Raw genomic sequence first — 22,404 nt, forward strand, 5'->3', positions numbered from 1 at the left:
TCTGTGGAGGAAGTGGGCGAGAGGAGGACATTGGCCAAGCTGACATCTATCATGGACACCCCCTTTCTCACCTTCAGCATGACACAGTGGGGGCCCGGAGCAGCTCCTTCAGCCAAAGACTGAGACATCCATCCTACAAGGAGGAGCGCTACTGCAGATTTTTCAATATTTTAACACCATCAGGTGAAATTTCATCACACCCTACATACATTAGGGTACACATGATATGTTTATGTATTTATAGATGTGTACATGTATATCAGGCTATGAGCACCTGTATATACTTAAAGTCCCAATGATGTTACAGCCACCTTCACAAAGTGTGCAATTTTTCTTTGATTTTTAACTGCACATTAAATTATGAATGTCATTAGCATTATTTTACAGATGTGTAATATTACATGAAAATATAGTTCCTCAGTACCACACACTGTGTGGGTTTTTTTTCTTAAAATCATGTCTTGTTCCTAGTTTATACATGCAAATATGAAAATATTTACGTCGTGTAGATACTTTTTTCTGTCATCTTGCTGATTATTTTGTCCTCTGCTGTTAAGCTGTTTTAATAAACACATTTCACAAGTCTTTATCAAGTTCTCTAGTGATTGTGAAGATACCTCACCTGAAAAGAACTGAATTCTACCTGAAAATAAAACTGGATTCCACTCAACGCTCTGACTCTTTTTACCCCCTTTAATTCTGAAAGGTTCAGTTAGCTTAAATTAAAAGGTTTCCACTTCACTTTGGTCACTCCAGATGGCTTGTTGTTACATGCTGTCATAAGCATTAGCATCAGGTGAAAACGTAATTAAAAAAAAGTTAATCTGAGATGCCGCCTCGTTCATGATTGAGGTGCTGTAATTTTCCAGTGAAAAGTTTTAGCTTCGTTAGCTTAAGCTAAAGCTAGCATAGCTGCTAGCTAAACAATATACATTACGGCATAAGCCAATAGCTAAGTTAGTGTTAGCAACATGAGCGTTAGCAAACATAGCTAAAGCTACAGCAGCTATATAGAGAATGTAGCTACATAGCTTACTGCTTTGTGAGCTTAGCTATGTAGCCATGTTAGCTACGTAAGCTACACTTGCTGCATTACTAATTTGTCATAAAGGACAAGCTTTTCTTTGGGCTTTATTAAATGTTTTGTAATCAGGTTTTGCAGGTCAGATTCTTAACTTTTATTGTCCTAACTATAACCCTAAATCTTGTCAAAACCCTAAACAAAAGTTTAATCTGATTTTATTCCGAGAGTTTTAGTGTGTATCTGTTCATACAGGGAGGTCATCTCAGAAGAACAATATGTGAGAATGGCAGTCAGATATGTATGGTCTGCAGCCAGACCCCTTCCCAAATTTCCCCCAATGGAGGATAAATAAAAGTACTTATCTTATCTCTTTTCTTAATTAACTGGGGTCTCAAGAAAACAACCAAACTTACATGTATTTATATCAGGGCTGTCAAAAGATTAAAACATTAAATGGTGATTAATCTCAGAATTTAAGTGGTTAATCATGATTAATCACACCCTTATCACATTTTCACAATACGTCTTCGTAGAAAGATTGAAGATTAGGGTATTAGTCATCTCCTGGACAGTCTGTGGTGTGGCGTGGCTGTGGTGGACGGAACAAGACATGATGTCCCAGAGGTGTTCAATTGGATTCAGGTCTGGGGAATGGGCAGGCCTGTCCATAGCATCAATGACTTCAACATGCAGGGACTCCTGAAACACTCCAGCCACATGAGGCCAAGCATTGTCATGCATTAGAAGTAACCAGCATGTGGTCTGACAGTGGGTCTGAGGACCTCATCCCGGTACCTTATGGCTAACATAAGGAGGTCTGTGCAGCCCAGACCCTCTCACATCTGTCACATGTGCTCAGTGTGAACCTGCTCTCATCTGTGAAGAGCACAGTGCGCCAGTGGCAAACCTGCCAATTCTGGTGTTCTCTGGCAAATGTCAATCAGGCTGCACGGTGCTGGCCTGTGAGCACAAGCCCCACCTGTGGACATCAGACCCTAATATCACCCTCATGGTCTGTTCCTGACAGTTTGAGCAAAAACATGCACATTTGTGGCCTGCTGGTCATCATTTCGTAGGGCTCTGGCAGTCCTCCTGTTCCTCCTTGCACAAAGGAGCAGATATTGGTCCTGCTGCTTGGTTGTTGCCCTCCTTTGGCCCCCTCCACATCTCCTGGTGTACCAGACTGTCTACTAGTATCTCCTCCATGCTGTTGACAGTGTGTTGGGAGACACAGCAAACCTTCTCGCCACGGCGTGCATGGATGTGCCATCCTGGATGAGCTGCACTGCCTGAGCAATTTCTGCAGATTGCAGATACCTCCTCATGCAAACAGTAGTTGTGACGCCACTGAAAAATGCAAAAGTAACAAATAATCATCCAGAGGATGAGGAGAAAGAGATTGTCTGTTGCCAACACCTGCAAAACCATTCCTTTAAGGGGGTTTAAAGTCAGTTAAATAAGTCCAGGACAAATATGTGCCAGAGAGTTTGAAACTGAGGAATTATTTAATGTCACATAAGGAATGGAATGGACTGAAACAATCTCCTCCTGGAAAGTGAGGATGAGATATTTTCAGACACCTTTGATTGCATCAAAATATGATAGAAATAAAACTGATTGATGTAGGAGGAACCGCAAACACACACACATCTGATCTAATCAAATTCCCAAAAAATACAATACATTTTTCCTAAATTTCCTGAAAATCTCCCAAAAAATTCCTTAAAACATCCAAACACATTTCCAAAATTCTGTTTGAAATGCCCAGAACATTTAAGAGTAAATTTACCCCAAAACTTCTCTCAACATTTCCAAACAAATTCCCAAAAATATCCATCAAAATTCTTGAATATTTCATAGAAAATTCTCCCAAAATTTTTAAGCGATTTACCTTTACATTTCTGAACAACTGTCTCTACAATTTTAACATCGTAGTTCTTTACTAATGTCCTCATGTGTACATGCAGGGTCTCAGGAGGTTAGATAATCAGGTTTACTTTGGGACTTTGTCAAAAAGGGAACATCCTGTTGTCATTAAAACCCTCTTTGCCTCAAAGAGTGAAATTATCTGGTTGCACATTGTGAGCTGCTCTATATTTGGGTGTAAAATAAGCCCCCGCCCACCACCGTGAATCCTGATTAGGCGGAAATGCTCCCTGGCACAGTTGTAAAAATTGCCCCAATCATGCGCCTCAGACGCACGAGAAGGCGTGCCTCTCATTGCGCTTAAATTTAAGTGTGTGCATCGGTGGAGGGCTCACTTCAGTTTGGATTTAAACCTCATTGGTGTCATCTACTGCACAGGCTTTTTTTCTTGATCTAATGTAAAGCTAAGATATTCTTTTGATTTTGACTTTTCCTTGTAACTGTGGGGCGGAATTGTGCCACATTGAAGCTTTCAGATGCGCACCCAAAGGCGATTCAGTTGCCAATACGCGGGGCTCAGCATTTCTTGAATGTTTGTCCTCGGATGGCACGAGCGACAGAGAGTGTAGAGACGACAGACTGTATCATGAGATCCTGTTAAAAAGGCATTTTTTACATAAATTGGCGCGAGGAGAGTAATCAGCCACAAGGCGTCCGCTTCGCAGCGCGCGCAAATCCCTGTGATGTGGAGCTGTCCTACTTTATCAGGCTTGTATATGACTAAAACAGGAGTTTCTTTTCGTATGGACACATTGTGAGGAAGTAAAAGTTTTTTTGTGTGTGCTACTTGAACCGCACGTCACGGTCTCAATGATGACTGAGAACAATGAGATGGAGAGCGACTCGCAGCTCCAGCGCTCTCCAAGCACCATGTCCATCCAGCCCATGACATCCAAGGCAAGTAACCACATTCTGTGTGATGAATACACTCTTCTCTACAGAGCTGCCCTACAGCATGAACTCAGATCCTTCTAACAGTGGATCAAATATGACATACAAGGAAGTTTCCAAGTAGTTTAAGCTTCATACTGAGAGATTAATGACTGAGGGCTGGGAAAGGAGTGCTCTTATAATATTTTTAACTTGTAAATGTGTAGTCTTTCATGTAGTTCTATTCCTCTTCCTGTATTTTTCCATAGCTTTATGTTTTATTGATGACACTACCTCACAACTGCAGTTGTATTCGTCACGACTGCGTCACTGGATGAAACCTCACACGTAAGGTCTGATGTCACCCTGTCTCCCCTCTTTCTCTCTCTCCTTCCGTCCAAACCTTCATCCTGCACACACACACACACACACACACACACAGAAGTTTGCACAGTTACATAAAGTCACAAAATACACTCCACATACACCAACATCAATGATGCTTTACATTAATGCTAAAATGTACTTGTGTGATAATATGAACACTGCTCTTATATAAGTTACACATGCAATGTGTGATAGCACTGTTTAAAACTGCAAAAATGATGTAAAGCGTGATTGATAATCATGTGTATTGCCTGTCTGGTTTGCTCTATTTCATTTTTTATGCATGTCAGCTCAGAGCTTCTTTACTCCTTAAAGCAATAATATGTAGGGATTTGTCGTGGTGCATTTTAGCACCCCTCGAAGGTCTCTGAGTGCAACTGCAATACCATAAAGAACACATTTCTACCAAGTAGTCTGGTTCAGTTTGGTGCTTGTTATTTGCATTTCCATTAGTTAAAAAGGTGGAAAGGGTCCCAAATAACTGAACCGTATGGTCCCACTTCTTTGGCACCCTTCCGGAGTGTTAAGCTTACCTATCTGCCCCAAAAGGGTGGAGCTACATTTACAATAGAGCAGTAGAGGGTTTTCACTGATGTTTCAGCATGCAATACAACTAGTGGGCCTGAGTGATAAAAAGGTTTGCATATGGAATATGTGCTTTCAACTGTTGCTATGATGTCTGTGCTGTGGCTACATTTCTATGTTGGAGAGGCTTTTTCTTTAGCATAGGATAGTTTTATTAATTTATTCTAATGAAAGCAATAACCTCAGTTTAAGTTTCTTCACCAGCTAAATCTGCATAAGAGAATGACAAGACCAACATCAATACAGCCTCACGTTATGTCCCCAGCTGTTATGAATAATATTTACCAGGATGTTACACTCTGCCCCAGAATGTTGCTTTAAGGAAAGCTTTATCTTTATCTCTTCTTTGCTTCACGTCACCATCCTCTTCTGTGTCTTAGCCATTGTATTAAACATTACTAAGATGGCTACATGTTGTTTCAGCTGAATGCTGGTGTATGAAGTAATTTTCGAAGTAGTGCTGAAAGTAGGCAAAAGTGTGCTTTGTGGTTATGGGGTAGGTGTCATAGCCTTGCAAAGCAGGAAGACCAGATTCCATGTCTGTCATCATGCTAATCCATCTTGCAAAGCTCCAATCTGAAACAATTGTGCCAGGCCTGAAGATGAATCTGACCAATCAGTGTCATTTGAGGAGAATAGGGTGGTAGCTATGGGCAGGGTTTAGTTGTAATGGAAGCCCATAGCAATGGCTGCCGCCAGTGAAGCCTTTATCTTGAATGTAGCTTTACTATGGCTGCATTTTTATCTGAACTGGACCATATTTCTTTATTCAGCATGAGTTTTATCCACCAACAAGCTCCATCAAACTACAGCAGCATACATCTGCTGAGCTCAGGTTACTACCAGAGGTGTGCATGCCAACCTCATTTTGTCTTGACGTTATGATTGGCTCAAAATGAATGTGACAGAAGGTTTGTCCAATCACTTTCTGGTTTGATGCAACACTGAGTTTTTTTTTAATCTGGATTTTTTGCACGTTAAAAAAGGACATTGATCTCATGTTGTTCTAATTATGTTCGCACACTGATGCTGACTTTTTTGTCTGTCTTTTTTCTTCGGAACAGGTTTGATTTCATGCAAATTTTCGCATCCATCCAAGTTATTTAAATGGGTGAAATGAAGCTCTCCGTCAGGATGGATAAATCCAGTGTGAAATTCAAAGGAGTGAGGGAGCCACAGGCTTTTGTACACAGTATGAAACAATTTGCCACATTCTACAAATTTTCATTGTGAAGGCAAATAAAAAGCCAAGGTGCAAGGTTCAAGAGCGTGACATTACAAATGCATCTGAAAATAAACCCAGTGTGTAAAGACCTTAAGGCAAAGTGACGTTGTTTTAACAGTAGAAATATAACTGTATCGTTAATTTGACAGAAGCGTCTCAATACTGTCACAAACGGTTTAAAATGATAGGTCTCCTCAGCAAAACGTATAGTTTATTTAGTAGAGTAGAGCCAGTGGAGGTGGGAACTCCAGTTACCATTGACCCTTGCATATCCATCATCCTTTGTGCTCCACTCGCTGGCTTGATTTACCAGTGCAAAACATGGTGGATGCTAGTGGCGAGGGAGATCCAAGTGACAAAGTGCATCCAACCTGCCAAAACCAAAGAAGAAGAGTGGCAAAGTGAGATTATGGAGGCTCAAGCAACTTTTAGATACGACGTGGAAGCGTTTTGGTTTCCGCTGTCAAGAAATGAGAAAGGAGAAAAGGTGACGGACGAACAAAACCAGATGGGGGAATCAAACACATTCAAACACTTGGCATCATCGCCCTGTAAAGATTCATGAAGATGTGAGAAGCATAATCTGGCCAGGCCAAAAGACTTTTAAGAAAGCATTCACGGACCAACTCCGCCACAACAGTGCGAGGCTCAACAAATCACAAGATGTACTGTTGAAGATACAGCCATAGACCTAGAGCTGTTCTCAGTGGAGGACAGTAAAGGTTTTAGAAAGTTAGAACACATGTAAGAGCTAAAGTTTTTACTCTAATGCACACCTACGGTAACCTTGTAAAGCAGATGGATTCGCCTAGTTCCATGTTTCTCACTGGCGAATCCATCTTGCAAAACTCCTGTATGAATGTTTTGGGCATGGTTGGAAAGTGACAGGACCAATCAGCGACAAGGGGCAGTACTTTCAGGCACGGCGGAGTCGTGACGTAAGCAAGTAGCAACAAGAGGTCGGTGCAATTATGACGGAAGAGATTAGCGTGGATGTTGCTAAAGTACCAGTTTTATCAGAATTTGGCATTTCTTCGTTAAAAGAAGAGCAAAGAACAGCAGTGAGTTGTTTTCTTTTCAAAAACAACAGAAGTAGTGTACTGACATGTCTATAGTCACCATGGTTTGCATTATTCCTCAGTATTCCTCAGCCCTTTCCCAAACACTTAGTATTGAAGGTTTTTCAGATGGATGTGTGAAACAAATCCATCTGGCATGTCAGGTTACACCTATGGCACTTTTCTGCACATATTCAGAATGCAATTGTTAATAAATGCAGATGTCACTTTTTTCCCCCAAGTTTTCATTTGTTGTTTTGGGGTTTTTTAAAACTGTACTGTGGACTTGTCATACCGTACCGTGATATCCCTTTTTAATAGTATAGAATAATATTTCTTCTCATATTAATTCTTGAGCTAATTTGCAGAATTACATCTTTTTACCAGATGAGCTTGTCTGGGCTTCATGTTTTCTCATTTATGTTTTTATTGCCCTTGTTGACTTGACTGTGAAGTAGAGAGGCCTTGAAAGCTTTTCACGCATTTTTATGTAAGCCCTCAAGGATTCTTCACTCATTACATCTCAAACATTTGATATAACTTTCTCCCTGCTCAGTCTTTGTGTCTTCCTCCCTCCTCTTGTCACCACCCACACAAACACTGTGGACATTTTCAAAGCCCAATCAGATACATCAGCAGCTGATTGTCTCTGCTTCATGACATCCAAGGATGTCATGTCCCCTGTGAGAAGCATAAAAGTCACATTTTTATCCCCACAGTCTGCAATCTGGTCCATTCCACTTCCCCATGCGTCACCTGCTGCTACCACGTCAAACTGGGTTCTGTGCCAAGCAGCTGATTGGTATTCAAACGGTTCCTTTTTCTGCCCTGTCTTCAGAACATCACAAGCATTTATCCTGCTAACTAATCAGTCTGGCCATTCAATCACCAGCTCTGTGCCTCATCTCCCTTGGCTCTAACAATCGATGGAGGCTGCACAGGTTGAATAGTAGCGCTCTGTTGGAGGTAGATTTGACTTTAACCTTCAGCCCTCATGCTGCTGTCACGCCTCAGAGCTGTTTGATGTTCAGGTGAAAGGTTGATTTAAAAATCTTTTGAACTTTATTTAAATGTTCAGGATCCAAAAGCTTGGAGCCAGAGGGGACCATATAGGAGCTTATTAAAAGTGAAGCATGGGAGAAAACTGGGTTAGCAGACAGTTTCTCAAAAAAGAAGAGGAAGCTTCCTGAAGGCAGCACAACAGCAAACTAGAAAGCAATCTGAATGTCTGCAGGCATGTGTAGTGTCGCTCAGTCAATGCCACTTTGTTTCACAATTACAAAAGCCAAAAAACTCCACATTACATTTCATGTGTATCAGTTTCACACGCTTACTGCAGGATGTTGGTAACATTTAAAGAATTGCCACAGGGTGTAATTTTTGAAAGAATCTAATCACAGCGGTGCAGCCATGTGTCCATGATATTTGTAATTAGATAAGCATGGCAGAAAGAGAGAGAGAGGGAAGTGACTCGCTCTGATAACAGATGCTCCCTGAAATCCACTCGCTGAAATCGTCCCACAAAGATGGATATCAGAGATCAGGAGCAGAGGGAAGAGAAAATGAAGCATGGCCTTTCTCCCAATTCTGTCCTGTACTCTGTGCCAATGCTGGGAGGAACGTGAGTGCTGAAGTGTCGGAGCTGATGAGACGCCTGAGCAGCAATCACTGGGAAATGGTGTTCTTCTTTACCAAGAGCTGTTTGATCTCTCTGCAGAGCTAGTGATGCGATGGGGGGCTTTACTCTGACTGAAGAGCATAAGTAGACTGACCTGCGTTTCTCCAAGATGAGTACATGAGGCGATCTCTGAGAAGACCGTTAAGGCTGGAAATAAGGGCCTACAACAGGAGGACTGGTTTGTTTGTCAGCTTGGCCACTGTGTGATAGGAACATCGCAGTTCATCCCTTTGGATCCTGAATCCTCTTCACTCGATGGGAGCTCTTTAGCGCAAACAAAATGAGACGAGCTATACAAGGCGACTGATTTTGAGGATTGTCACAGATTACAGTTTGTTTTGTTGAAACATTTCACTCTGGTACTTGTAGAAACACTGAAATCACACGTCGTTTGTTGTGTGATGGTAGCTTAATCCATGATGGAGAGGGATTAATCCATACAATGGCTTACGCCTAAAAACAGTGGGTGTTTTGTTCTTTTCTCTGAGTTTTTTATGAAACCCTCAAGTGAGCTGGGAGAGAGGAGTTTACTGAACTAACAATGCAATATGATTTAATCAACATTAAGACCGATCTTCTATTTTTAAGACATAAGACTGAACTTAAATGATGAAATAAAATGACTGTTTCATTTTAATTCTTATTACATGACACTCATCATTATTTTTAAATTCCTTTCGAAGCTTTTGTCTCAAAAATGGGGAAATAAATCAAGTCAGGATGGAAGTGATGTAATTTTACAGTACAAGATGTTAACTGTTTTAGAAGGTTTTTTTTAATTCAACTATATTCATAAACAAAATCTGGCAGTGGTATTCATAAAACAACCACATTTCTAACATTACAGACTAAAGCTAGCCACACACTAAACAATAATCATGCTGATTGTTGGGCTGAATCCTGCCCTTGGACCAAAGTCAGCAAAGGCCCGATTAAGATTACCTTGCCAGATCATCATATCGTTTGTGGTGTGCTACAAATGAAATTTTCCCCTCCAACCTGATCAGAGGCGCTCAGATCTGGGATTAAAAGCATTAAACATGTTCAGTATTAATGACCAGACATCCTGTTTTGTGTGTGGTGAGCAGACATGAGCAGACTTGTGATGCGATATGAAGGAATAGCCAGGCTGACTGAAGGAGGAAGGAAAACACAGCCAGGGCAAATGGAGGAGAAACTCATTGTTTTGTGGCAACAAAATTAGTATTAAACAGCGTGTACTGTAAAACAGTCCACTGATGAACTGACTAGGGGGAGAGCTAGACCAATGAACTTAGCATGTAGCTAACAGCTAACCACAGTAGGTTCTTCAGTCTAAAACAGTGCTTCTCACCTGCTCTGACCCACCAATACCTTTGATGGCAACCCAAATTTCCAAAAAATGTTCAACAATGCACATTTAAATACACGAAAATGATGCACTTAAGATCTTGGATGTAACAGAATTTATGACAGGAACAAGAGACAGAACAAAACTCAGGTTTTACACCCCCCCTTTCCCCATGATAACATGCAAATTTAGCAGCTCTTTCATTGCAAGAGAAGAAGATAAATATGTTGAAATATCAATTAAACATTTAAATTTACCCATTATCACAATAAAACAGAGTAAAATACATGGTATGGTTGCATGTTCTTCATAGACTTTTGCCACCATTTTTTTCCAGACACACATTCGCAACCCACTGAAAACTGCTCTGCGACCCACTTTTGGGTCCCAACCCACCAGTTGAGAAACACTGCTCTAAAGAAATATTTGACCACGTTTGACTCTGGTAGTTGGTGAACCGAATCTGCTAGTGTGTGGTGTGCTGCGTTGATTCCCTCGTTCTACGCCGCTCACTATATGAATAAAACGGTAAACTCTGTGAATATATGTCACCAAAAATCAGTTAAGATGTAGCAGTCTTTAGCAACATTTCATAAATAACAAAAAAAAACTGGGATTAAATTCTGTATACATCTGTTTTCGAAGTAGTTACCTGTACAATGGCTTGCTTTAGCTCCATTAGCTTTAGCCCAAGCTAACATAGCTATGCTAGCTATGCAGTTCATGTTACCATGTAAGCCAATGTAGCTGTGTTAGATTCAGCTTTAGTAACATGAGTGTTAGCAAGCTTAGTTAATGCTAACATAGCTACATTAGCTATGTAGGGGTGACTGGGGCTCAGTAGCTGGAGTCAGTCGTCCCACAATTGGAAGGTCGCGGGTTTGGTTTCCCGCTCCTGCAGTCACATTATGATGTGCCATCAGGGCAAGACATTTCATGTGACTTTGCAAATGGGTATGAATGCATTTGAATTGGATAAGCTGATACTGATGGCCATTTCACCGTAGAAAACTCTGCCATCAATGTACGAATGAAAGGCTGTAAATGGGTGGGTGTGTAAAAGCGCTTTGAGTCGTCAGATGACTGGATAAGTGCTACACAAGCTCAAGCTAAAGCAAACATAGCTATGTTAAGGTCAGCCAATATAGCTACGTAGCTTTAGCAAGCATAGCATAAGCTGGTGTAGCTTACAAGCCTTAGCTACGTTAGCTGTGCTGAGTGTTTTCATGGAGGACAAGCTCTTTTTTTTCTGTAAGCAGACTCTTTAGTTGGCTTTTTTGAAGGTTTTCTAATCAGGTTTTAGCAGGTTAGGTTTTGGAGTTTTAACTTTTGGTTTCCTAACCCTAACCAGAAGTTTAAGCAGATGTTATTTTGAAAGTTTTAGCGTGTATTATGTCCTAGATGAGGCATCATCTCACAGTAACAGTCTACATGAGGGGGCGTCTGACTGAAGCCAGACTGTCTTGCAGTGTCTCACAATATTTGGTCATGGTTTTAACCTTGTTTGTTTTCTGATGACCTCGTATCTACGCCCCTGGTTAGAAACAAGCACATTTAAAGCTGAAAAACTGTCACTTGCTTTTGCAATGTTTGTATGCCTCTTTGTCACATGTGTATTGTCTTGCCACATCTTTAGACACCAGAAAAATGTTAAGAGCTCAACACATTTTCTGTATTTCATCCTAAGGGGGTGTGAATAATAATTATAAGTTTCATAGGGGTCAGTGTGATAGTAGTGTTCTTATTTTACAAAGTTCATGTGCTGCTAATGAAGTATACTTGTGGGAATCCTGGCACCCTGCTGTCATTTCTTCCTTGACGTCTCTTTGAACCCACCCACTCTTCTAATCTCATTAACTATCTCCTCACTTCCCCTTCAGATGAAGTGTTTGTGACACAGATCTGACTGACGTGAGCTGGGGAGTAGAAGTTGCAGAGGGAACCCTGAGGGGCCAAGGTCTTCATTAATGAATGTAACACCTTCACTGCTGTGATGTTTATTAATGTGACACAACAGGAAAGGTGTGAGCTGGCTAAGTACTGGACGCTGAAAGGCTGCAATCAGCTAAAAATATAATTGGTGTAACACGGAATATTTGACATGGAGACTGGTTTTTCGTCACTGCTGATGCTCATTCAGAAATAGCCTCTAGTCCAAGAGTCAGAGCCGTTGTGTTTGCAGTGTTGTGCCTGTGTGTGAACAGGGTGAAAATGGGCAGATGATGAGTTTCCAGGGCTGGGATGTGGCGTTCGCTAAGAGTGTGAGAAGACTGTTCAGTGTGTAGGAAAGTGGTTGTAATCCACACTGGTTCTCACAGAGCCTGTCAGCTGTAAAACAGTCAGAGACAGGCAGAGGAGTGTAAGAGCAAGCACAGTGAGCTATGTGAGTTTGTGTGTCAGGGACTAAACCATAGAAGTGTGTGCATCCTCGTCTCCAGGAGCGTGTCCAAGCTCTTTTGCTGCTGGAGTGGCAATAAGTATGCACACACACAAATGAATAAGGATGGTAGAGATGGGCATCAACAATAAGATCAGGGAGTTTGATCTCCAACTCCTACAGTCACATGACCAAGTGTAACCCCAGATTGCATTGTGTCAGTAGCATGTAAATGTGTTTGAATGGGATTGGTTAACGCTGGCAGCCTAGATAGCAGCAAAGCTCAAGTCCTTTTACCATTTACCCTGTCTGTCTACACTAGCCTGAGGTTCACTGTATGGACATATGTATTTGGCCACACCTGTTAATGATTGAATACAAGTTTTTCATTCAGACCCTTTATGATATAAAATGGGTATCATGCACGCTACTATGATGGATGCCACCTTTGCCATCTTAGCCATAAAAGCAGAGTTCCATGTAAATCACAGAGCAGGGTCAATGACTGCTAAGACACGTGGTATACAAAAGTTGCTTACACTCTGCTGATTCCCTAGTTGAAGATTTCTGAACTTTGATTGGAACGTATGAAAGCACAAAGACTGTGCAGCAGGAGCTTCATATAAAGGGTTTCAGAGGTTGAGCAGCTGCATGCAAGCCTCACATTACCACGTCCAATGCCAAGCATTGTATAGAGTGACTGGACTGTGGAGCAGTGGAAACGTGCTCTGTTAAGTGTTGAATCACGCTTCTCTTTTTTGTATTCAGATGGCTGGGTCTGGGTTTGGGCTGTATTTTGCCAACTGATAAAGTTTAGTGGTGGGAGGATGATGATATAGGGCTGTTTTTCAGGGTTAGAACTCGAATCTCCAGTTAAGGGCAATCTTAAGGGCCTGTGTCAATAGCCGATGACCTCATCTTCAGAGTGCTTCTCCCTGTCATGCCTTGTTGCTTTGTTACAAAAATTGAACATTGTTTTAAAATAGCTGTGTGCTTCATATTTCTGTATTTCAAGAAATTCTGTCCTTACACAGGCAGCAGCTGCAGACTGGAAAACATAACCCTCAGAGAAAGAGTAAGATCAATTTCTCTTCTGCCTCTGTCGGAAGTCTTGCCCATTCTTGATTTTGATTGTCAAATGATGGACAAGTGACATTGGCGAGAGCATCGCTGTTTTAGAAGTTGAATGGTTTTAAACTGAGAGCACTCTAAGCGCAGCTACAAAACAGCTGCCGCGGAGGGTGTTTTTTTCTTACCAGGCACTAAAGTGGTGAGATTTCCAGCTCTTTTCAGCGATGTGGGTCATTTGGCTCGGCTCAGCAAGAAGGGCCGGCTCTTTAGGCTCCAAAGCAGATCCTCATTTGGGTATCAGTTTGGCTTTGTTTGACCTAGCAATGTCATGACATATGATTGATACTTGTGTTTAAATTTTACTTCTACTCAAATCTTTTAAATGGATAAAATTATCATATATCGTCTCCCAGAAAATACCCAGAGGATCAGATGAAATCTGCTCACTGGCTGGGCCGTAAGACACTCCAGATATAAAACATTAATATTACAGCACGAAGCACAAATCCTTATATTGTGGTTCGCCTGTGGTGGAGTAGTGTGGAGAAAATATCATCCATACTAATCAACCATGTAACACACAGACACACACAACATATTCAAAAATACAAAGCGTAGTGGCATTAATCGTATGGCTCTCCAATGGGGTTTGGATCCTATCATTCATGTAAAAGAGGCAGCTTTTTGAAACAGCTTGTTAATAAACAACCCATCACTAGGGTGATGATGGGTGAGTCCTCAGAAACCTGGAATACATTGGTTTTGTTTGAAAATAAGCGCTGCCAATGCTAAAACAGACCCTAATGCTTCAGCATACCAAGAAATTTTAGACAATTCCAACTTTGTGGCAACAGTTTAGGGAAGGCTTTTTGCTATTCCAACATGAGCTCCAGTGCACAGAGCAAGGTATCCTTTAAAGACAAGTGGTATCTAAAAAGATTTGCAGCCATTTGCAGAGCAACCTTAACAGTTGATTTTAAGGTAGGTGCCATCTCTGATATTTCAAATCTGCATGTCATAGTTTAGGATTTTGTGTTGGCCGCTTTTTGAAGGCCAACGCTTTAAACGCGCCCATGAAAGTGTCTTTTAAAGTCTGCCATGGGGCTCTGGACAGGAACATTGAAGAAAAAAATCCCTTTTTTGATAAACACCAAACCAACCGATATTTTTCAGAATAAAACCGTCTTTTCCTCCCTTTACTTATACAAAGCTGAAACTGTTTTCATCTCCTTTCTTCAGGTTTGCATATCCAAACAAAAGAGTTGAAGCCACACAGCGAGGGAAGAGACACAGCATAATTACATCCAGAAATAAACCATGTGCCTGGTAACTGAGGGTAATTATTTCCCGGAACCGCGTATTCTGCTGATGACCTGCTTTATGACTGAGAAGTCGAGGATGACTCTAAAACTAGACCAAACAGGTTTATCCTTCTTAGAACAAGGACGCACAATGTGACGTCTGCTGTGATCAAGAAAGTTGAGCCCATTTTTGAACCAACTGTGTAGCTTTTAAGTTAGGACAATATTTTAGAGCAGAGGTGTGAAACTCAATCACAAGAGGGGCTTCTGGGGATTCTGAATTTAAGTCTAACCAGAGATCCTAACAGGGTCAACATTTAATCATAATCTGTCAACCTCGTTTTCACCAGTAATTAATTATGGAAAAAGAAAAACTCAGTGCTGATGATAAATGATTTTGAGACTTTAAAAAAGTCAAAATGAAATGTTTAAAGACTCAAAACCTGAAAAAAGTCAAACAGTTCAAAATATAAAAACACGATTTAAAGTCAAAATAATGTTTTTAAAAGGCAGATAAATGAGAAAGTCAAAATCATGAGGTCAAAAGGTCAAAATATGAGATAAATCTGAAATCATCAGTTTAAAAGTTTAATATATGAGATAAAATTCAAAAGCATGAGTTTAAAATGGTGAAAATATGAGTTTAAATTTTAAATTGTGAGTCTAAAAGTTGAGAATACAAAATTAAAAGTCAGAGTTAGGAGTTGATGAGGTCAAAACGAGATAAAATTCAAAATGATGAGTTTAAAAGGTCAAAATATGACTCATATTTTAAATTTTAAATCAGAAAGTAAAAAGCATAAGTTTAATTCATAATTGTGAGATGCACAATTGAAAATATGAAATGAAAACTCATTCAAATTGTTTTTCCCACATTCCTGACTTTTTTAATCTATTTACTTTTACTTTTTTCAGACTTTTATGACTTAAAAAGATATTTTAAATCATCAAGGTTAAGTTTACATTTTTACACTGAAGGCAATCTGTAGACCTTGTGCCGGGTTGCCAGTTAAATTGAAAATAGGATCTTGTAGGCGACGTTTAACTGTGCCATGGGCCGCATTTGGCCCCCAGGCCTTGAGTTGTAACGTCCGTTTTAGAGGGATTTTAAAGTGGAAAGTGTGCAATTATATGTAACTGAATGCAAGATTTTCTAGTTTTTTTTTTATAGTGGCTATTTTCCCCTAATTTCTGCTGCACTTTCTTGTTTTTCTGCTGCTGATGACACATTTTTAGCTTATTGGTGTTTTTAGAAAAAGCACAAACTGGTTGATGAAGACAGACCTTTTCACTAAGCTCCAAAATAAAGCTTTATGGACTTCATAAGCTGAGCTTTGCTGCCTATAAATGAAGACAGAGTGAGTGGCTCCTACTGGTTAACATTTCCAAGCTTCATTTCAAATGTTCTGTACTGCTTGGATCTAATAAAGCCTTTAAAGGCCACAGGCTGTATTTATGATCACATCTCCGGGGGCACTAAGCCTTTGTTGTTCAGTCTTGACCTCTGGACAGGCAGGAGCCTCTCCTATGTATCTCTGCTGGCTATTAAATTCTGCTGAAGGGAAGAAATGCCACATGTTGGGGTGAAATAAAAGCTTCATCATTGAATTATGTCCACTCAGGCTCAGTTGTCCCTCTGTGGAGCATTGATTTTGGACATTTATGGCTACATGTGAGGATGACTGGAGGTTGCTATATGTGGATCGAAGATGTGAGAATTATGGGCTTTTAACAACTCAGCTGAGGCTGCACTTTGTAAGTGCTCTGCAGCAGTGTGATCGCTGAGGAACATTGACTGTGCAGGTTTGTGGGACTGAAGCCATACCCTGAGTTTACTTGGCATTGTGAGTCCCTTGGGAGACATATAAATAATTTGTTTCCGAAGAATTGAAAAGCATTTTTTTTTCTGTCTTTAGGAGAACTGTTTCCTGCCGTTGACAGGTTTTATTTATTCCAGCCGTCAGAATCAGAGAGAGGAGAGAAATGAAAGCCTGAGTCAGGGGCCTCTGTACTTGACAAGCATTGTCATGAAATTGCAGTAGATCAATATTACATGGCCTGCATCATAGATCAGAAGCAGGAGAACATCAGTGGAGGAGCTCAGCTCACTACGCCTCATCTCCATCAATACGGGCAATTCACCTGTCACAGAATGAATGTGAGACGATGTAGATGACTGGAGACTGACTTTACTGATGGCCCAAATACAGCGACTTTAACTCACAAGTATGACACTCTCAGCTAATGTTCAAAGAGAAGCAAACTGGAAGACTTTTTAGGCTCGCGCACTGACAGATTATTAAATTAGCTGTAATTGAGACATGTGCTCCAACCCGAGCTGTTATGCCACCACTCGTCTGCTCTGATGGAGACAGCTCAGCTCACAACTGTGATACAGCAGAGAAAATACAAGAGAATTATGACATTAATAAGCACTGAAAAATGCAAAGTCTTCTCTATAAAGTATGAAGTGTTGTGGTTAAATTGTTGGTAGTGGTTTCAGTTCATCAAGTTTGGCATTAGAGATCTAATGAAGCTAATCATTACATCTCTAGTGCCTTTTTCCTTGTTTTTAAAGACATGAGACTGAAGTCATCCTGTGATTAAAAACCCTTTTAAGACTACTGCACACAGTAATCCACGTGGCTCTTCTTTGAGTGTCCTCCCATTGTATGCAGTTGATACGTTTAATGCGCGGCCTTTTTTTACATGCTGTTTAAAACATGACCATAGTCTAGACCATCGCTGCCGAGGTTGGATGCAGCAAGACTGTAATTTTAAATTTCTGAAAAGATCCTGAAGGTTATGGGACAAAAAAGTCAATTTGTAGGCCCAAAAAGAATTATCTGGGCTGAGCCAGGTTGTCCTTGCAGACACAGGCTGATCCTCGTCCAAAATTAAGGCCCTTACTGATGCTGACTGCAGCCCAATAACCATAAGACGGCATCTGCAAGTGGAGGGCTTCAGAAACAAAATATGTCATCAAAGGTCATGTCTCCTCCTACGCCACAAACCCGGTTGGACTTTGTAAGGGAGCACCAAACACGGGACATTTAAAGGTGGTAGACAGTTTTATTCTCTGATGAGAAAAAATGTAACCTGGACGGTGCTTATGGCTTCCAACATCTTCAGTGGCTGGCTATGTGGAGATGTTGCAGTGGCATTCCTCTTGACAGAGGGTGAATTCTTGTATTTTATTCAGTCCTAAGATTTTGTTCAGCTGTGTATTTTCTATGTATGTTGCCATTAGGTCATATTATAGGCAAATTCATAATATAGCCCACTATTTTTATGCTAATGTTATTCAGCTGCAAATTTCTTTTAAGCCTGATGAAACAGATGAGGTTAATGACTGTCCAACTGTCTGTCTGCTATCAGGGACTGTCTGAATTATAACTTCCTTCAGATCAGCATAGATAAAATAGCTGTGTGTGATTTCATGATCAATATATATCATTAACCCACTGATGTTTGTCACTTTAGAGAAACAGCTAAAGTAAAATCTGTTGTCAGAATGCTGCAAGATTTCAGGTCCAACAGATCAACTCACATGACGCAAATTCTATATTCTCTGTACTGGCTTCCAGTAAAATTCAGAAAGCACTTGAAGACACTTGTTTTGTGGGTATGCAACTTCGATACTTTGACCGGGGACTGGGGCATATCTCTCACTGGTAAAAATCAGAATTTTTATTGTCTTAAATTTCAAATGTGAATTTAAGACTATTTAAGACTTTTTAAGGATCTGCAGGGACCCTGGTATAAAATTCCAATCAGATGTCAGTCAAATGAATTCAATAAAAATTAGACAGAGTGTAACAAAAACAATGAAATAAAAAAAAACATGGGTATTTAATGGAGTCTCATTGACATTTTGGGCATTTTTTTTCCCAGGCACACATCCCTGACCCACTGAAAGGGCTTTGCAACCCGTTTTGGGTCCCACCAGTTCATAATCACTACTTTAAAATGACATTACAGGGTTTGGCTGCATGGAGAAAAATCTAGATTCTAACATGTTTATGCAGCACCAGCAACTCCGCCTGACAAAAATGGCAATTAAACTGTGATTTTTAGCAGCAACATGTGACATATCTCCTCTTATCTTGTTTAATATTAGCATGGAGAAGTATTTTATCAATTAACAGCGCTTTCTTTGAACGCGGAGCAGGAGTGATCTCGAGCAGGTGTGTCAAATACGTTTCCATGTGGGCGTGTTTCAACTAAGTTTAGTTTTTTATGCTCTGTCACTTACTCTTATGAAAATTCATTTGCAGACTGGCAATGCTGTGTTTTTCTTATAATCCTCTTTTCCACATCAATTTAGTTCCATCATTGTAAACATTTGCTTTCCCTTACAAAATTGATGTTCCGGGACCTGCAGAATTTTGTTTTTGTCTACCCGCTTCTGCCATAAGTGATATCAAAACCACCCACCACTGCAAGATTTGCACTGGACCCTTGTTGTCTCACAATGCAGGCCTCTAGTCCACACCTTAGTTCTGTTGACAGCTTTTACACTAGCACAAACGAACCGTCCCCACTGAGCACACTGACTGGAGCTTCTTTCCAGCACCCTCAATCTCTACTTTTTTTTTTCAATTTTAGTGAATACACAAACCTGAGACAAGTTCAGGCACCATAAATCTCTTGAATCTAAAAATCACTGCTACAGCCGATGAAGACATTGAATTCTTGATCTTCAGCCAAGGACAAAAACCCCAGTTTCATCAATGATGTGAGTCAGGCTGACAATAAAGCCCTCCCTTTTATAACATTATTAAACTGGCTGTTTATGATGATTTTATAGGGACCAGTTTACATGTAAGAGCATCAGTGAGTTCAGCCATGACAGCAATAAGTCTAGGTGTGATCTAACCAAGGCTATTTTTAATAAGGATCTAAAGGAAGCTGTGCTCTCAGATTCACACAGACTTTGTTTCTGCTCTCCCTCCATGGGCCCTTTGCAAACACACTCACACACACACACACACACACCCAAACACACAAACTGGAATAGACAAACTGTTTTCATATCTTACTCCCTGACGTGCAGAGCTGTAAACACCAAGTCCCTGTAAGGTGATTATGTTTGGTGCAGACAGAGCGTGTGCACACAGAGTGTCCTCAGCCTGCTGATGATCAGTCTGTCTGTCTGCACTGATCTCTTCTTCTCCAGTGACATGACCACACCCTTAGACAGCTCTCCCCCCTGCTGCCACATGTCAGGGTAACAAACGGTGTCAGGGTAACAAATGGGTGCCTATCCCCGAGGAAACTAGCTGCATCATCTGTACGCAGAGCCGGAGGGAGATGTCAGGAAACATGCATTTATCAGGCCAATCAGTGCTAGATGGCTGCTGAGAACAGACATGGTAGTCAGCGCTGTGATGTTTTTTTGTCTGATTGTTTCACTTTTGAAACGCTGCGACTGTCATTTCTTTGGGCTTATTGGTCATGACAGCTGGAAAGGAACAAACATGTCTGGTTGCGTCAGTTCCCATAAGTGACGGTACGTGAATTCAATGACGTTGCATACTGTAGGGCTTTAAGTCCGGCCCTGTGAGGAGAAATCTATCATATCTGGTTTGTGCAAACCTGTGGCGGGAGCAATCGATCCAAGGAGCAGACACTGTCAGATTAAGTGCCTTGAAGATGGTCTTCAGATAGATGACAGTCACTGCAGGAGCTCCACTGATGCCCCAAACCCGGGAAATGCTGTTAACATACATCAGTGCATGTATGGCTGTGGGCTGTGGGTGAAAAAAAAAAGAAAAAAAAAAGAGCCCTTGTTTAACCATGCACAAGACAGGAATGTACAGATAATTCAGCTTTTAATGTGTTGTGTCCTTATGAGCTGATATTGCATTTCATGAGTCACCGTCTCTCCCTGTGGCGCAAAGATCAGAGCAGTGTTGTGTTTAGGGATGTCAGGATATTGCCTGCACTGTCCTGAGGGCCTTTGGGGCGTTTGTTATTGCTCGCAGTATGTTTGCTAATCCTGTGTTTATTCATAGCTTGCACTCTTTTTCTGTCAATTTGTGTTCACAGCTTCAGAGACTAAAACGCTCACTCTCCTTCAAGACCATGATGCGCAGCAAAAGTGTGGAAAACTTCTTCCAAAGGTCTTACAGCGACGCTCGCCTGCCCCCGGATTTCATCACTGACCCGCCGCCTCCCTCTCCCCCACTAATGCCTGGCTCCCCTCTCGTCGGCGACCGCTCACCCTCCATTTCTCCGTCTCTCAGCCCCAACCCCTCCATCTCCTCCCACTCCCCTTCTCTCAGCCTCTCCCCGTCGCTGCCCACCAAGCCTCCCCGACCTCAGATCACCCACTGCTTCCAGGACCACGTGTTCCGCAAGCCTACCAACTGCCAACACTGCAAAAACATGATAGTCGGTAAGGTGGTCAGCCAACTCCTTGGACTGTTTGCTTTTTCAAACCAGCACTTAGCTGCGGTTTGCACAGGATGTCTGACCTCCCTGTCTTTATTTACACCGTGTCTCATTTGGTGCAAACTAAAAAACATTTTTAAGGAGAGTGCCTCACCATATGCTGAAAATGCTTGAATTATTAATCACCACTGTTGAACCTAGAGATTTTCACATTTCTTAAAGTAAAAGATACGGAAAGCTCCAGCAACACCTTTTTTTTTTTTGAGAACAGTTACTCTGATGAAGGTCAAAGCTGAAACGCGTTGGACTAACAAAGTTATTGTTTGAACTACAAGTGTTGCTGGAGCTTTTTGGTTCCTTCAAGACCTTTACCATACTCCATGCACCTTGGATGTTTCTGAAGTTGTGCCAGAAATACCTACTTCAGTGAAAGATAAACATTTATCTATATATACAAATGTTTAATTCATGGCAGCATAACTATGAAAAGATTGAAACCAGTTTGATGTTTGCCAGTTCCAAAAAGGGCTATGAACAGCAGGTGGTTAGGCTTTAGCAAAAAGACTAAAAACAGTGCTAACATGGATCTAAATTATAGCCACAAAATCCACTAATCAATTAATCAACTCCTCCTAAGCTCTACAAGGTTATTTAATAACAGAATGTAAGCCATCAAAGCATATTAACATAGGCAATATCTCTTGGTCTCCTCAGTTGTACAAAAGTGAAGCCAAAATATCATTGAGAAGATTGCTGGTAAATTATGTTGCTCACATAATTGGAGCCAAGACGGGCACAGAGAAGCGCTAGCTGGTGAAACCGCTGAATATGTGCCACATTCCCTCTGCTAACTGAAGTACAGATTTATCTTGCGTACAAGAAAGCAAAGATAGCTCAGAACAGTTTATCGTGTTAGTTTGTCGGTTTAAACGCATATGTTGTGTTGTAGTGCACACAAAAGGTATAACTGATATCACTATTAGTGTAGAAAAGTGGTATGTGACAGTCAACAGCTCAGTCCGAGCCCAGTCATCAACATGTTTCGCTCTGATACCAAAGACCAGCTAGGTAAAAGTCAAATGCCATTTGTTTTTTGTCAGTGTGATTAACTTAGTGACTTCAAATGTGTTATTTCCTCTCCCAGTTTGATGTCTGTAATAATAGCATTATACAGCG

The 22,404-nt window shown here is 41.0% G+C and overlaps 1 protein-coding gene across 1 annotated transcript in view; it reads left to right on the forward strand.

The window, feature by feature from the left end:
- Positions 1-20,889: 20,889 nt before the first annotated feature.
- LOC121529584 (SH3 and cysteine-rich domain-containing protein 2-like) overlaps positions 20,890-22,404 on the forward strand; it is a 29,563-nt gene continuing 28,048 nt past the window's right edge. Inside the window, exon 1 of the mRNA XM_041817523.1 lies at positions 20,890-21,232. Within this exon, the coding sequence (XP_041673457.1) occupies positions 20,920-21,232 (313 nt within the window). The 5' untranslated portion in view covers positions 20,890-20,919. The remainder of the gene's footprint in view (positions 21,233-22,404) is intronic.

The sequence above is a fragment of the Cheilinus undulatus genome, linkage group 21, assembly GCF_018320785.1.
Source record: "Cheilinus undulatus linkage group 21, ASM1832078v1, whole genome shotgun sequence".
Classification (NCBI taxonomy): domain Eukaryota; kingdom Metazoa; phylum Chordata; class Actinopteri; order Labriformes; family Labridae; genus Cheilinus; species Cheilinus undulatus.